General features: G+C 35.2%; 1 protein-coding gene across 4 annotated transcripts in view; it reads right to left on the minus strand.

Moving 5' to 3' along the window:
• The window catches only part of HDAC9 (histone deacetylase 9), a gene marked incomplete at both ends in the record, with an annotated part of 403985 nt that overhangs the window by 43601 nt on the left and 346212 nt on the right, over positions 1-14172 (minus strand). For all 4 annotated transcript variants that reach the window (XM_079538447.1, XM_079538448.1, XM_079538446.1 and 1 more), the window contains one exon: positions 12201-12319. In XM_079538447.1, the coding sequence (XP_079394573.1) occupies positions 12201-12319 (119 nt within the window). The remainder of the gene's footprint in view (positions 1-12200; positions 12320-14172) is intronic.

Below are 14172 nucleotides of genomic sequence, written 5' to 3' on the forward strand. Positions count from 1 at the left end.
CCTGTTTGGTGTTTTGTTTCACTCAAGCTATTAAAACTGCTGAGACCCCCCCTTAAGTGTTTTTAAAGTAATCATCTTAGTTCTCCATCAACAGCCTAAGCCACTATGAAAAACAGTGCTAGTTTAGATAATTTTCAAATTTGTAACATCATTTGGAAAAAAAAAAAAAAGAAAAAGACAACAATCCTCAAGGAAATGGAAAGACCAAAATTCATCATGGATGTAACCATTTCAGATCTACTACTTTTTTTCCATATCCCTTCAACATCTCGGCTTTGTAATTCTGTTCAACTTTTGTGACCTCAGTGTTTTCCATCAAAAGGTGTGCTGGGAAATTCCTAGAAGCGTGCACTGTGTGTGGGAATATGTACACCCAAAAAAGGTCAGAAAGAAATAATTATACAGGTCAGTACATATACACAGTCTTCATGTGTTTTCTACAAAGTTACAATGCAGTTGACACCACTAGAAAAAACAAGTTTTTTTTCACAAGTTCATATAAACATCACAGTTTTTATGATAACTGCTTTGATGTGGTGTACCTGCTAATTAAATTACAAGTTTTGAAATAACATCTTATCACTTGATCAATACATTTTCCTTACTCTTTTTCCCAGGGCTTGATGAAGGTTTGAGAAGGTTACTTGTGCGACTGTTTGGCTGAATGAAAATCAGTTTAAACAGCACTTTATTCAACTTGCCAGTTACTTCTGTGGGGCTAAGATGCTTTGAAAGACATAGAGATGCTACAGTTCTTCAAGCTGATTTTAAAAAAAATTCTTGAAAATTCCTGGTACACAGAGTACATGTTCAAATGTGATTTCAAGGTAAAGCCGTTCCTCTAATACAGCTCCTATAGGAACTATAAAAAATGATTTCTTACCTGGAGTGAACTATAACTTTAAGCTGAATAAAGGGACACTGAAGATACTGGCCTTTTCAATAGAAATAAAATAGATAAAATAACAATTGGATTTTCTTTGTTACAAGTTGTTTTCCTTTTGCAAAAAAACCAAACCAAACCAAACCAAACCAAACCAACAAACAAAAAAACCATGAATGAAACAAAAACTAATGCTCATTTTTCCAAGGCTTTTGAACATCATCGAAACTAAGAAAAAAATCCCTATTTAAAATATACTAGTAAAGGATTTCTATTTAATTTTAAAATTGAGCATTGTCACAACCTAAAACTATTCAGCAAATAAACTGTAAGCTGTACAGAACTCAACCACTGCTTAATAGCAGGAAAAAATGTAAATGAATCTACACAATATGCTTAAATTGCAATCAGAGATGAAAACAAAAATTACAGAGAAATACACGTAAACATTTACCTTTTCATACAGCCCAAACACCTTGGAATTCACCTCCAATGTAAACAATCACATAGAAAAATAATTCTGAACTTATCATTTTTAAAACCCAGAAGTTTTACTGAATTATAAATTTTATTATTACATGTGTTTTGCTTTCTTTGGTTGCTGTTTTAAGAATGTTCACCTATCTCATCTGGGCACAAAACAGATTTAGAAAGTGGCTCTCACAACTAAACTGCACTTGAATAGATTCATTGTCAGATACTGAAAAAAATCTTGGTTGTTATATAGCTAAAGAACCAGTATTTCTTTTACTAGCTTTTCCTTTACAGATTGGACTTTAATGAAAAGGGATGAAGCTGTGGATCAAAGGAAACAGAAATAATTAACTCGTGATGACAATTACTGCCATAAACAGAAACTTGGAAGTAGATACATTTTGATTAACTAGCAATATTTTATTGTTCTGGATACGTAATTATTTTTAGTCTTCTCTCCCAAACTGAAAAATCAAGTCAGAGATCAGTCCCTTGGGCTATTTTATTGTATATTTAATAATACTCATTGATAGGGGAAAAAAAAAAAAAAAGAGGAAGATTCTTAAGGAAATAAATTACTACTAAATGCATTTCAAAGGGATTTATTTTACAGCAGAATTATTTTTTTTCTTTCCAAGATAATTCTAAAAAGCTTCCAGAAGTATCTAAATGATTTAAATTATGGACTTCTGACTTTAATTTGCATTTGAAGATATTTTAGCATGTGCCTTTGCACTATGTTAGTGCTTACAGTACAAGGGCTATCCCTGTAAACATTTACTATTTTAGTAAATTTCAATCAGGTTGACGGAGTGGTCAAAATTTGCATTTTTTTAATGCACAAGCGTTAGCAACTTGCAGCATCTGATTGCAGATTTCATAGTATTAAGTGTTTGGGTTATTGGTATGAGAATCATGAGACTGCAAGGGCATCAATGTTCTGTTGATAAATAAATGACTGGCAGGAAATAACTCAAAAATATGAAGTGCGTTAAGGGAGCGGCCCAGGCCAGAAATAACTGAGTAGCATTTAAATGATTTAATGATAGCATTTAATGATACTCTATTTGGGTAATCTGTTAAGGTGTAAGCACCTTCTGAGCTGCTGCATGATATGTAACTTATTAAAACTACAGCCACAAGTTGATGTTTCAAGTTTAATCTCATAGCCAAGCTTTCATTTCCCCTTAGTCACAAATAATGATCCTCCTTAATCATATTTCTTTTCTTCAAGTCAGTAGTATCTTGACCTTCACTTTTTATATTTAATTTTATGCATTTACTTGATTAAAAACAAAAACACAACATTAACTAAGGTTGGGGGGGTCAAAGCTAAAAATACCACAAAAATCTCTTCAAATCAGTGAATATTTGCTGATGCTGATGTTAGTCAGACCTGAAGTGTACTTGCTACTGGGACAGCGTGAAAAAGATGAGTTTGCAGACTGAAAAACAGATGGCCCCCTATCACCCCATGGGGCTAAACACACAAGAGCAAACTTCAGAGACGCCTTACCTTTACCCTGTCTGTTCCTATCAGGAGAGACTGTTATATTAAGGGTTATTGCCTCTCTAGCTCTCCCTGTGATTATCTTTTGAAGTCCATGGCCAAGAGGCCAGTGTGAGAATATCACCCCAGATAAGAGGTGTTTGCTCTGTGAAATATTCAGGACAGGAATCCATGGACCTCATGATAGTTCAGCAGGGAACCACAAACTCCAGCTAATATCTTCTAATCCCCTGTTGGTTTGAGAACTACCCACCATAAAAAGCATAACTGGCTGTTTATTTGTGCAGGCAAGAGATAACATCTTAAAGTTACAGTCTGCCTTAAGTAGTAGGGATGTGAAACCCAAAGAAATGAAACATCCAAGCTCATAATCAAAATTGTGTGTGCTCCCTTCTCTGCCTAATGAGATGTAAACATTTTGGCTAGTGTCTCTTTTGGAAGATATTAATCAAATATATTGGTTAGAAATCACAAAGTATAGTCCAGTCTGCAAATTACGTCTTCTTTTATAGCATTCTGAAGCTGTGAACAATATGTTAAAAATTTTCCCATGGCGCAACCAAGTAAATACTTGTGGCGCATTTCTATTTATTACAGAGAATAGTTAAATTCTAAGACATAAATCATGCTCTTCTACTAAAGGATTTACAAATTCCCAAAGACAAGCCTAATTCCCAATGCAACGATGCTATAAAAGATCAGACACTTTGTTATGGAGAAATCCACATTTGGAGATGTCTTTCAACAATTTCTCTCAGGACCCAATCCTGCAAAAAGCACATGCAAGTTGCTGAGCACTGAGTCAACCTCCATTAGTTTCAAAATAGCCCTAAAACCTTATATTTAATTTGTTGTTTTTAAATTGTAATTTAAGAAGTTAAATACTGCTTAAGCAAAAAAATAAAAGAAAAAAAAACTTTTGCCTCCTGTTTCTTCTATGAAATGACAGCCTTTTGGTTTCAATTAAAAAAGATTTCATCTGTTTAAGTTTCAAAATTGAGAGAAAACGTAACAAATTTTACCTCTATTGTACCCCTCACATCAGCTATTGCCTTTAGCCATACATTCTTTCATGCACTACTGTAGCATGAAAGAAAAAAAAAAAATGAGAGGTATGTGAAGAGATAAGGGAAGGTGACTGAAAAGCAAAAATAATTCTCAATGGTTCTGTAGATGTTTTTTTGTCCCATTGCAATCTATCCTCTTCCCTGCCCTTAGAAACCGCCCTAAATCAAGAAACTGGCACCTGATGCATTCTGCAGATGTATCAGCACTGTATATCTGGAACATAGTATACAGGTGGTTTTTCACTTGCACCACTTAGTTAACTATCCAGCAGGCACATCTTCTATTTGTGGGGCAGAGTGGGAATGGAAAATGGAAATATCTCCTGGCTGGTTTACAGAAGGAAAGGCTAAGTGAAAGAGCAGGCCATCAGCATTGATTCCTTAATGTTTTTAATTGTTCTCAGTTCTTTCTTAGGTAGTTCCTTTCTGAAAGGCTTACTAATTAACAGATAACGATTGAAAACACTGGGCAATAGCAAAAGAATCTTGAAGATATGCTTTGAAGATGACTGGCCTGAAGTTTGAAGCCGAGGATTTCTCTGGCTTCTCCAAATGAGGTGACATGTTCACTGATCCAATTCTATTTCTTCTGGTTGAAATTCATAGTTCAAACTATTGATACATGCTTAGTTGACCACATGTGAAGAATTCCTCAGTCTTAGTATTGTCAATTCAGCATTTTTATTTCTTTTTCTGTATTTCTCCAAGATTAATCCCTTATATGAACAGAAATCTACAAAAAAAAAACAAAAACAAAAACAAAAACAAACAAACCTTACCCTCTTATATATTCACCACTGTGATTTACTATTCTGTGTTCTAGAGAGGACACTAAATTTATACAGTAAATCCTCATCTCTTCTAAATTTCCACAGGAACGAAAAGATTTTCATCCTCACAGAGCATAATTCTTAGAATTTTCTAAGTTTTTGCTTTTTTGCCCTTGTAAATGTAGTATAAATTTCAATAACATATGTAATCCTGAGCTCACCAGCAGAGAATTTACTGAAATTTGCAGTACAAGATCAAACTTTGAGTACAAATAAAGGAGTAAATGCAGCACAATCTGATTTGTGAGGCTGAGCAATACAATGACAATATCTAAGCCATATGAAATCAATACTAGGGAGTAAGAGGAAAAGAAACCTAACACAAACTGCTTTCATTTTTCTCCCCCCAAATCCAGTGAAAATAATTATGACTGAGGTTATGTCACCAATGAACATGTCATATATTTTAATGACTATTGCAATGTACAAGGAAATTTTCTGATATGAATCAGAGATTCCTCCATGGAAAACGTTATAACTGATCATTTCCCTATATCCACCTTTAAAGCTTTTAGCTGAGTCAACAACTCAAAATCTATCCTGCTGGATAACTATCTTATCTCCAGTTCTGCAAAGATAACCAAATTATGTTAACCAATCAAATATCTGAACCCAGAAGGATTCATTTGAGAAGGCAGCTGTGGCAACTGAGTTAATTTAACAGCTTTCACAGCAAAAGGTATAATACCTTATCTTTTCCTTCCTCTACTGTCCTTGATCCCCTTCCACTAGTTCTGGCTTACATTGCTCCCTCCATAAGCCAATTCACTTTAATAACCCCACAGAAATCCGTTCATTTATTCGGCTGATAAAGTTTTCTGTTAGGTTGATGAGTTAATTTGCACATGTTTACAGAGATATCTGACAAGTATCTGTGCCTATGGGAGATAAGTAATGGACAATTAAAAGGGAAAGAGGCATGTGACCCTACTTTTCTACAGCTGTGACCAGCACTTTGAAGCACTTAATGCCAGCCTTTTCAGGATCATAGCTTCTCGTTCTAACAGTTGAATCAAAAAATACTTTCTTGCTTTTGAAGAGAAAAAATGAGATGGCATCATAAAAGCCTGCAATCCTATCTTTAGGGACTTGAACTGTCTTTAAACAGCTACCAAATCAAAGCCATTATATTCTGTTCAGTCAGTTGTCAATTTGCATGGACTTTTTTCTCCTTTAACATTTATATACTACATTAGCCGCAGTTGTCTCAGTCGGGACTCGTTTTCATAGAGCCAAGTGTCAGGGAAGCCCTTCATACCAGAGATTCAACATCAGACGAGCGTGCAGTTCCTCCCCAAAGACTTTAACATTTATCCTATCCTAAATAACTCACAAGTCTGAGTCCAACAGTGCAGTAGTTACAAAATTATTTGGGGACTGATTTAGAAATTAAGTGTTTCAGGGAAAATTACAATATACATTTACCCTATAGAATCACCATTTATATTCAGACTGCTTGCAGCATAGAGATACTCAGAATAGCTATGTAGAATGTTTTAGAAATAGTGAGGTTTGCATACAAGAAACCTTTTTTCAGAAATATATCTTAAATACTTTAGACCCAGATCATTTCTATGTTTGAATTTGGGATGTGCAGTTTTAGCCCTTTCATTTGGTTTATTTCTAATATATGCATTGCACACCAAACATAATGAGAAGCTGAACAGAATTCCAATGCACAGTGGAACAATAGGGAAGATCCAAGAAAACACTTGTCATTAAACAGAAACTTTGCAAAGTCAAACTTCTGATGGCAGAGTGTGCCACAGCATACCTATTTTTAAGGACATTGTAAGGAGTCTGTTTGTAAGTCTCATTTAAAGTATTCAGTGATGACAATGCACATTGCTAGATCGTTTATTACAGAGATCAATTACCTCATTATTTTAACTGAACACATTACTCCTGAACTGCCTGTCACCAGATGCTAGGTCGCTTTTACAGAGTTGTATGCCGCATTGAGAGACCTCGTTATCAAAAATCATTACTCTTTCCCTTTGGGAAGCTGGAACAGAAATGTGAAGGGCAAAGCAGAAACCAAAAAGACAGATACCCAAATTTAACCTGATTGCTCTTACTTGTATTCTGAAAAGCACAGGCTCATGCCATAAGAGGATATTGCCCAGCAGAAGACTTGAATTCCATGTGTAAGTCAGGAACTCTTTTTGTGCATTAAGTTCCATGACTGAAGGTGATTCATACCTTAGAAATAATTTGATGTTCAAAACATTGTTTCCTCTTCTGTGACTGGTCAGATGGATTGCATTATGCTAACAGTGAAGTCCTCTATGCTCTGCCTGATGAGGAAGTCATGAGAAGGGACATTTGTTCATAGCTTTAGTGTTCTTTTGAATTGGTCCCACTTGACCAAAATGTATAGCAGCATTATGTAGCTTTTGATAAATTAAGGGAGTTATTGTACTTTGCTTAAAGTCTTTGTAAGTTACAAATCAGCTCAGTCAGTTACATTCTAGACATCGCATCAACCTTGTATCATGAATTTGGCATAATACTAGACAGGTATGATTTACACGAATGCCTGCAGCAGTATCTTTTCCTAGTGCTAACTGCTGATCTTATTTTGCACTCTGGTGTCAAATAGCATCTTTAGACTAAGAGTAAAACAACAGGAAAACTCCAGTAAATCATTATTGCCCTTAACAAACATAAGTACCCTGAAAAATTCTTAAGTCTTGCCTGACACTTCTCTATTTATTTTATTCTTTTTACTGAATAGTTACCATTTAATGAGCAATTGGGCAGAATATTTACTTAATCAGTAAAGTGATAGCAGGGACTTTAATGCAGACATTATTCTTAGGGCTGCTTTATAAAACAAAGAGAAAGTACTTCACCTCAGGATAATGTTACAGGGAGAACCTCTACAGTCAGCAGGGCAAAATTTGAAAGCAGTGCTTTCACAGGATCTACCTCCAAATTTATGATCTGACCTGGAAGCTCTTTCTCAGACCCATACACCTCGCAGCACTCAACTGGCACAACAATACAGTGCATTTTATCAGAGGTTGTAAGTAATTATAAAATAAAACACAAAATATATCATTCCTATATTTAGTACCTCCTCCAAAGGCTCAGAAGGACAAGATGGAAGAGCAGATTCTTATTCTTCAGGCACCTCCTTACTATTGTAAGTACAAAACCATTTCATCCCCTTTATTTCTTTGCCCTTTTTCTTATGTTTTATTGTCAGCACAATTTTTAATACTCAAGTACAAAAAAAAAGAACTTCATACAGCTATGTTTTTACAGTATGTAACATATTGTACTGATACCTGTTATTTTATTAAAAATATAACTCAGTTCTGGTAATAAATAAATAATATAATAATAAATAATAAATAAGAAATATTAGGTCAGGAACTAAGGAAAGGTTTCCTCTTAGTTGATTATAGTTAACAGTGAAATTAAAGCACATTTATAGTACCTAGTCCAAACAAAGGCATCTGAATGACATCAATAGTTACTCTGGATATGAGAGCTGTGAGGAAGAGAGCTCTGCTGCTGCACACATCTGCACAACGGAGCTTGGGGAACCAGTGTAACCAAGCAACATGGAGGCAGCTGTGGCACCAAAAGTGCACTTGGCAATAAACCACTTTTCTCCTTTGTTTCAGCTAATTAAGTTGAGCTTGAGTCATAAGACAGGGTCACAGAAAGCAAAATCTGAGGTAAGTGGCTTGAATATCTTTGGCAACATGATCCAGGCCTATCATAATTTAAAGAAGCTCCTGATCAGGATTTGGCTCCTATCACTGTCCAAGACCTTGGGTCAGCAGGACCAGCGTATGCCTCACTTTCTTTGCTTTGCTTCCTCACATTAGACGTTGTGCAGCTGTGGTAGCCTTAAGGACAGTTTGTTACCAAGGATATCTTCATCATAAAAAAGGTTTATTTGGAAAACAACTCCTTTTCAGACAATGTCCCCTTTTTGGGGAAGACCTTATTCTGGGAAAAGGGATTTTTCATTCAGAAATACACAATTTTCAGCTAATCTAAGTGGTCTAATAAAAGGTATTGTTTATAGAGCTAGTTTTTTTTTTTTTTTTCTTTTCTTACTGAGATATTAGAAATGTAGCTGATACCAAACGTTTAAAAGCTTCCTGGCACCAGTAAGTTACATACTATGCTACATCTTAAGTATTTGAAGCCCATGTCTTTCTTAACAGATTATAAAATCCATCACTACATTTATGCACATAGATCAAGTATATGTTTCAAGTTGTGTATGCATAATACTGCCTTTGAAATGGATAAGGGATAAAAAGAAGCAACCAAAAGAAAATGTGCCTGTGAAATCCTCAAAGTTAGGGTTTAAATGAGTGCTTTAGTTTATGCTTATTCTCACTTCCACATTGCAGCAGACAGGTAAATGTTATTTAAATGAGTTTAGCGAGAACCTTTTTCTTCAGAAAAATCAACAAAGAAGGATTGCAAAGGCAGCTGGAAAAAAACATTTACTTGTGGAAAATAACTTAAAATGTGCAGAAAGGAAGGAAAGATTCGACTCCCCCAGTCTCTTTTAAAGATTTTTTTTCCCCAGTGGAAAAAACCTTTAGTGATTTAGTTACTTAATGAGACTAGAGATAAATTAAGTGAGTTATCTTTTAGCTCTGCTATTATCATTGATCTTAGTTGGCTTTTTTCCATGCTATTGTCTACTAGAGGAGCTGAAGGTCATCACACTGTGAGAAATCTTGCCTTGCCCATCAAATGCATTCATTAGAATCAGCTGCAAAAATATGCATTTGTTGCTGATATATTTAATAGTCAGAAATGGTAGCTGCTCAGTAAATCAGATCATACATCAGTACAGGAAAAAATTAAAATATTAGTTTAAAACAGTTTATAGTGTACACATTTCAAACTGCACAGATTAAGTAGACCAAATTTTTCTTTATGTAATGGCCTGCTATACAGTTACTCCAAGGCTGTAGTTGATCTCATCTGTTATTTTCATCCTCTGGCTTTTACTTTATTACTTGGAAATGCTGATTGGTAAATACTTTTTAATTTTTTAGCTGTTACTGAAGACAAAACATAATTTCTATCAAAAATCCAGTGTCTCTCTACCTGTCTTTAACAAAGTTAGTAAATTTGATGTCAATATCTCCCTATTTTTCATGTGTGAAATTTGTATTGGGACATCAGGAATCAGAAAATCCAAGGTATTAAGTGCATGGAAAATGCTGAAGATTGAATAATTGAATACTGGAGTTGGTCTAGATGGCCCTCAGAGGTCCCTTCCATCTCTAAGGATTCTATGATTTACAAAGAATTATTTTCAGATGAATCTTTACATTTACTTGCTTCTGCATAATTTTTAATTCTTACAAAGAAATATTTAAAAAATTGCATGAAAACCTATTTGTAGTTTTTAATATGGAGGTTTCTTTGGAGTTTAAATGGTCTTTTTAAAATAAACTTCATTTTTCTACATACCATATATAGTATGTTATGTTCTACAAAGGCATGGAGGAATGCAGAGAATTTTGTTTTGGGGAAATAATAAATTCCTTTGGCTCTGTACAAAAGGCTTTATTCATCTCTCAGGTATATGATCATTTGAATCTCTCTTGGCGTTTCCCTTAATTTAAACAAGACTCACCTACTGTAAATCACCTTTTTCTACTTATAGACATATGCACCACTTATGGATGTGCAGCATACTAAAGATATATTGTGACTCAGTTTCTAAAATGTTGTGGTGATAGTTCATGAATGAATTGAAATTAGCATTAATTCAAACATTGAACACTTTATTGTCATGTGAAATTCAGTCTATTCTAAGAAGAAAATATGAACATTATTGCAATTTATATGAAAGTTGCTCAAACTTATGTGAGAACATCCTATCTTCAGGAATAACGTATGCCAGAGTATCCTGCTGGAGCATCATGGATACTTAAAGGACACTTAACATGCCATCTCCTGTGCTAAGTCCAAATAACTATTCAATGCTCAGGAAATTGTGCCTCTGATGATGAATTATAGTTCAGAAATTTTTTTTTTTGAAGTAGGTAAATCTTTTAGCAATTTTTAACATCCATCTTACTAAAAATTGTAGTGCACAGATAAGCGGTGCTCAAAAGTGCATACTACTCAAATATACTATGCTTTTCTTCTTGAATGCAGCCATTGCATTAAGATTAAAAACTGTTTAAAATCTCTGTACATCTTATTTGCAGTCAAAGGGGTATTAATGTTCCAACCCAGCTGTAATCTAGCACCTACGTGAGTATGTGCAGGAGGATCTTGCACTGCTCTATGCACATATTCACTTTCCACAGCATATCACCATGAATAGACATCCTCACTCTTCACCTACTTGTTGTGCATGACATTCAGAGAAACCTCTATGTTGCACAGTTTAAATGCAAGCAAAAATGTTTGTGCCTGTTCCCTGGTCCTCCTGAAGAAGATACCAACTTCATTCAATGTATATAACAAAATATATAACAAGAGCAAGAGGTCAGAAGGACAAAACTCCTCTGAGCTGAAACCCATTTGTGCTAAACGACATTAGTTCTTATTACACCAGGCTTTTCACAAAACGTTTTGGATTAGCAAAAGGGATCAACAGTTAATAACTAATTAAATGTTAATATGGTATGTCTTGAGATATGGCAAAGAAAATTATTCACAGTACTGAATTGGAAAATTTTGCATTGCTTCATGGGAGTACATCTCTGCATAGCAAAGTCATACTGCACATTACTGTACAAGCATTATTACATTATCCAGCCATGCTCAGTGTCTCAGGTTCAGATCATTTCAGCCACAGTATTCAGTAAAGCTTGTGACTTGACTTTGGAGTACTATGTATGAGACATATCAGATAGACCTGTATTAAAACTGTATTGAACACACTTCTTTGAGGTATGAAATGGACATCCAAATATTGAGACCCAACAGAGCAGTCTTTTAGAAAAATTTGGCCCTCATGAGCACTGATGTAATTCAGAATTAGTGCCATCAAGCTGAAGAGATTACAATAACAAAACAGCAATATGAGATTGGATCTAGGCCTCCAATGCTTAAAATCTCCAGTATACATTTAAAAAGAAATAACTTACTCAAGTATTTGGAAAATGGGGCCTATTGAAAAGCATGAAACCTCTAAAATGTTATTTGAATGCCAGAAAAGTAATACTTTAAAAAGCCAAGACAGAAATGCCAAAAGGAACAGAAAGGAGTGAGCCAGAAATGCTAACATGTTCATTTCTATCTCATCCGTGAGCTGGGTGAGGTCCTGCAGTGCCACAGTATTGCTGAGCACAGATGAACAGAATCCTCGCCCTCCACTGCACCTCTGTCATGTCACAGAATAGACATACAAATGTAACCTGGACTTCAAGTAAAGATTCTATTCAGAAAAAGTACTAACTCAGAAAAGTGCATCCTGAGATTATACCTACATTTAGCTGTGACTTTATAGCCACCCAGTGGAGGGTCGTGGCCTTCCACGGCATCGAATCCTGCTGATACCAGGACAATCTCTGGATCAAACTCATTGGCAGCTGGCATGATCACAGTCCTGTAGAGAGAAAAGAACAACTGGTTAAAAATTAAAAGAACTTCCATCTCCATGCTATACATTGCCACAACCTCAAGAATCCAACATAAGATTTTGTGCATCAAAAACATTCTCTTTTAGTTAAGCCAATCATTGCCATCACCAAACAAAATCTGATGCGTCATATCATTTGATTCTTTTTTCTCTTCTACAACTTAGGGTGGAAAAAAGGCAGGTACATGTGAAAGACTCTAACATTACACATACATCTGTGCCTGTTTTACCCTGCTGCCTATAAAAAGCTGCCTCTTCCAGGGAAGTGACTAATGGTTTACAGAGAGTGCTCAAAGCCTGAGTGGAAACCCGGACTGCTCCAGTTAGTGAGAACTTGGTGTAAATTTGAACTATAAATTTCTTTTGGGAAAATGTTTGCTTTCCAAACTTTTTTCTTCTTAACATTTTTAAATGTTTGTCGAGGTGGGGGGTGACTCTAGCAAAGGAAAAACATGAAATTCCCTTAATCAAATCCAGATTATGTTGTCAAGCCTTTCCAAGGTCAAGCATAACAGGAATGTGACAACCACAAACCAGTGACAGCAACCCCTGCTGGTGTCAGGAAGATAATTCAGCCCCTCTCAGTCACAAAGATTCCACTATTTTTAACCCCTTCCTTGACAAACTTCAGGAGGCATTTTCTTTGTCTTAGCTTTTCTCCAAATCCAAAGCACTGAAGCTGTGCTGAAGGAGAAGATTACACTCTGCCTTTGGAAATGCCTTTTTACATGCTGACATTCTGAAGGGAAGGCAAATGGGCAGCTTTTGCACCTATTGTGACAGGCTTTGAGCTTGTAATGTCTGTGTTAATTCAGAAAAGAAAAATAATGACTTCTCCTTCTGAAACCTATTAAGCCAAGGAAATCCCAATCAGTATACACAGTTCAAAATTTACAGATGAATTCTGCATCTGTGTCACATTATGTGTATTAGTTAAGATATTTATTTAAAAAACCTTAGGCCAAAGTTAATGCTGTTCTGCTGAAAAGGTTTTTTTGTGAAAGAAGCATTTTAGTAGTTTTCTTTGTTTTCAGTTCAGTTGTTGATCCATATTTTATGATTTTCTTCTGTTCTGATTTCCTCAAAGTTATTTTTAATACTAGGAAAGTGTTACTTTTACTTGTTGGCCAGAGGAAAGCGGAATTCAGAATAAATAAAAAGCTGTTACCAGGTCATACAGCACTTCAGTGAATTGTTTTGTATTAGAAAATAAATGTCAGGCCATTTCATTTTCCTGGTGATTTCAGTGAGCCCATGACTATGAATTTTCACAGGCAAAATGACACACAACACATCACATATTAGTAGGTCTGTGCTGAAGTATGGATTCTGGCAACAGGTGTTACACTCCAAGAAGGACTCAGACCGATCTGAGAGAATAACAGTAAAGAAAAGTATTCTGAAAAGTGTAACCTAAGTAAAAACAAACAAACAAAAAGCTATTTGATTCACAGAACATGAAAGGAAATATGATAGCAGTCCACAAATATATAAGTGCTTGCTGCAAGAGGAAAGAAAAAAACCTGTCCTGTATTTCTAGTATGGTTAGGATCTGAAGACATTACAGCAGGAAAGCTGTAATTCAGACACTGGAAAAACCTTTCAAATATCAAGAGCAGATAATCTTCTCAAACTGTTTAAGAAAGATTTAAACTGATATCTCTGAAGTTTTCAATAACAGGTAAGAATAATATCTATTATGCCTGCTATAGTTTCAAACTGATATGGCCTTGAGGCAGGAGGTCGGATTACATGTCTTCTAGGTATTTTATTCTATATTTATATGCAACACACAGAGTACGTTGCTTTAGATACTACAA

Source organism: Tetrao urogallus, assembly GCF_951394365.1.
Source record: "Tetrao urogallus genome assembly, chromosome: 7".
In the NCBI taxonomy this organism is placed as follows: domain Eukaryota; kingdom Metazoa; phylum Chordata; class Aves; order Galliformes; family Phasianidae; genus Tetrao; species Tetrao urogallus.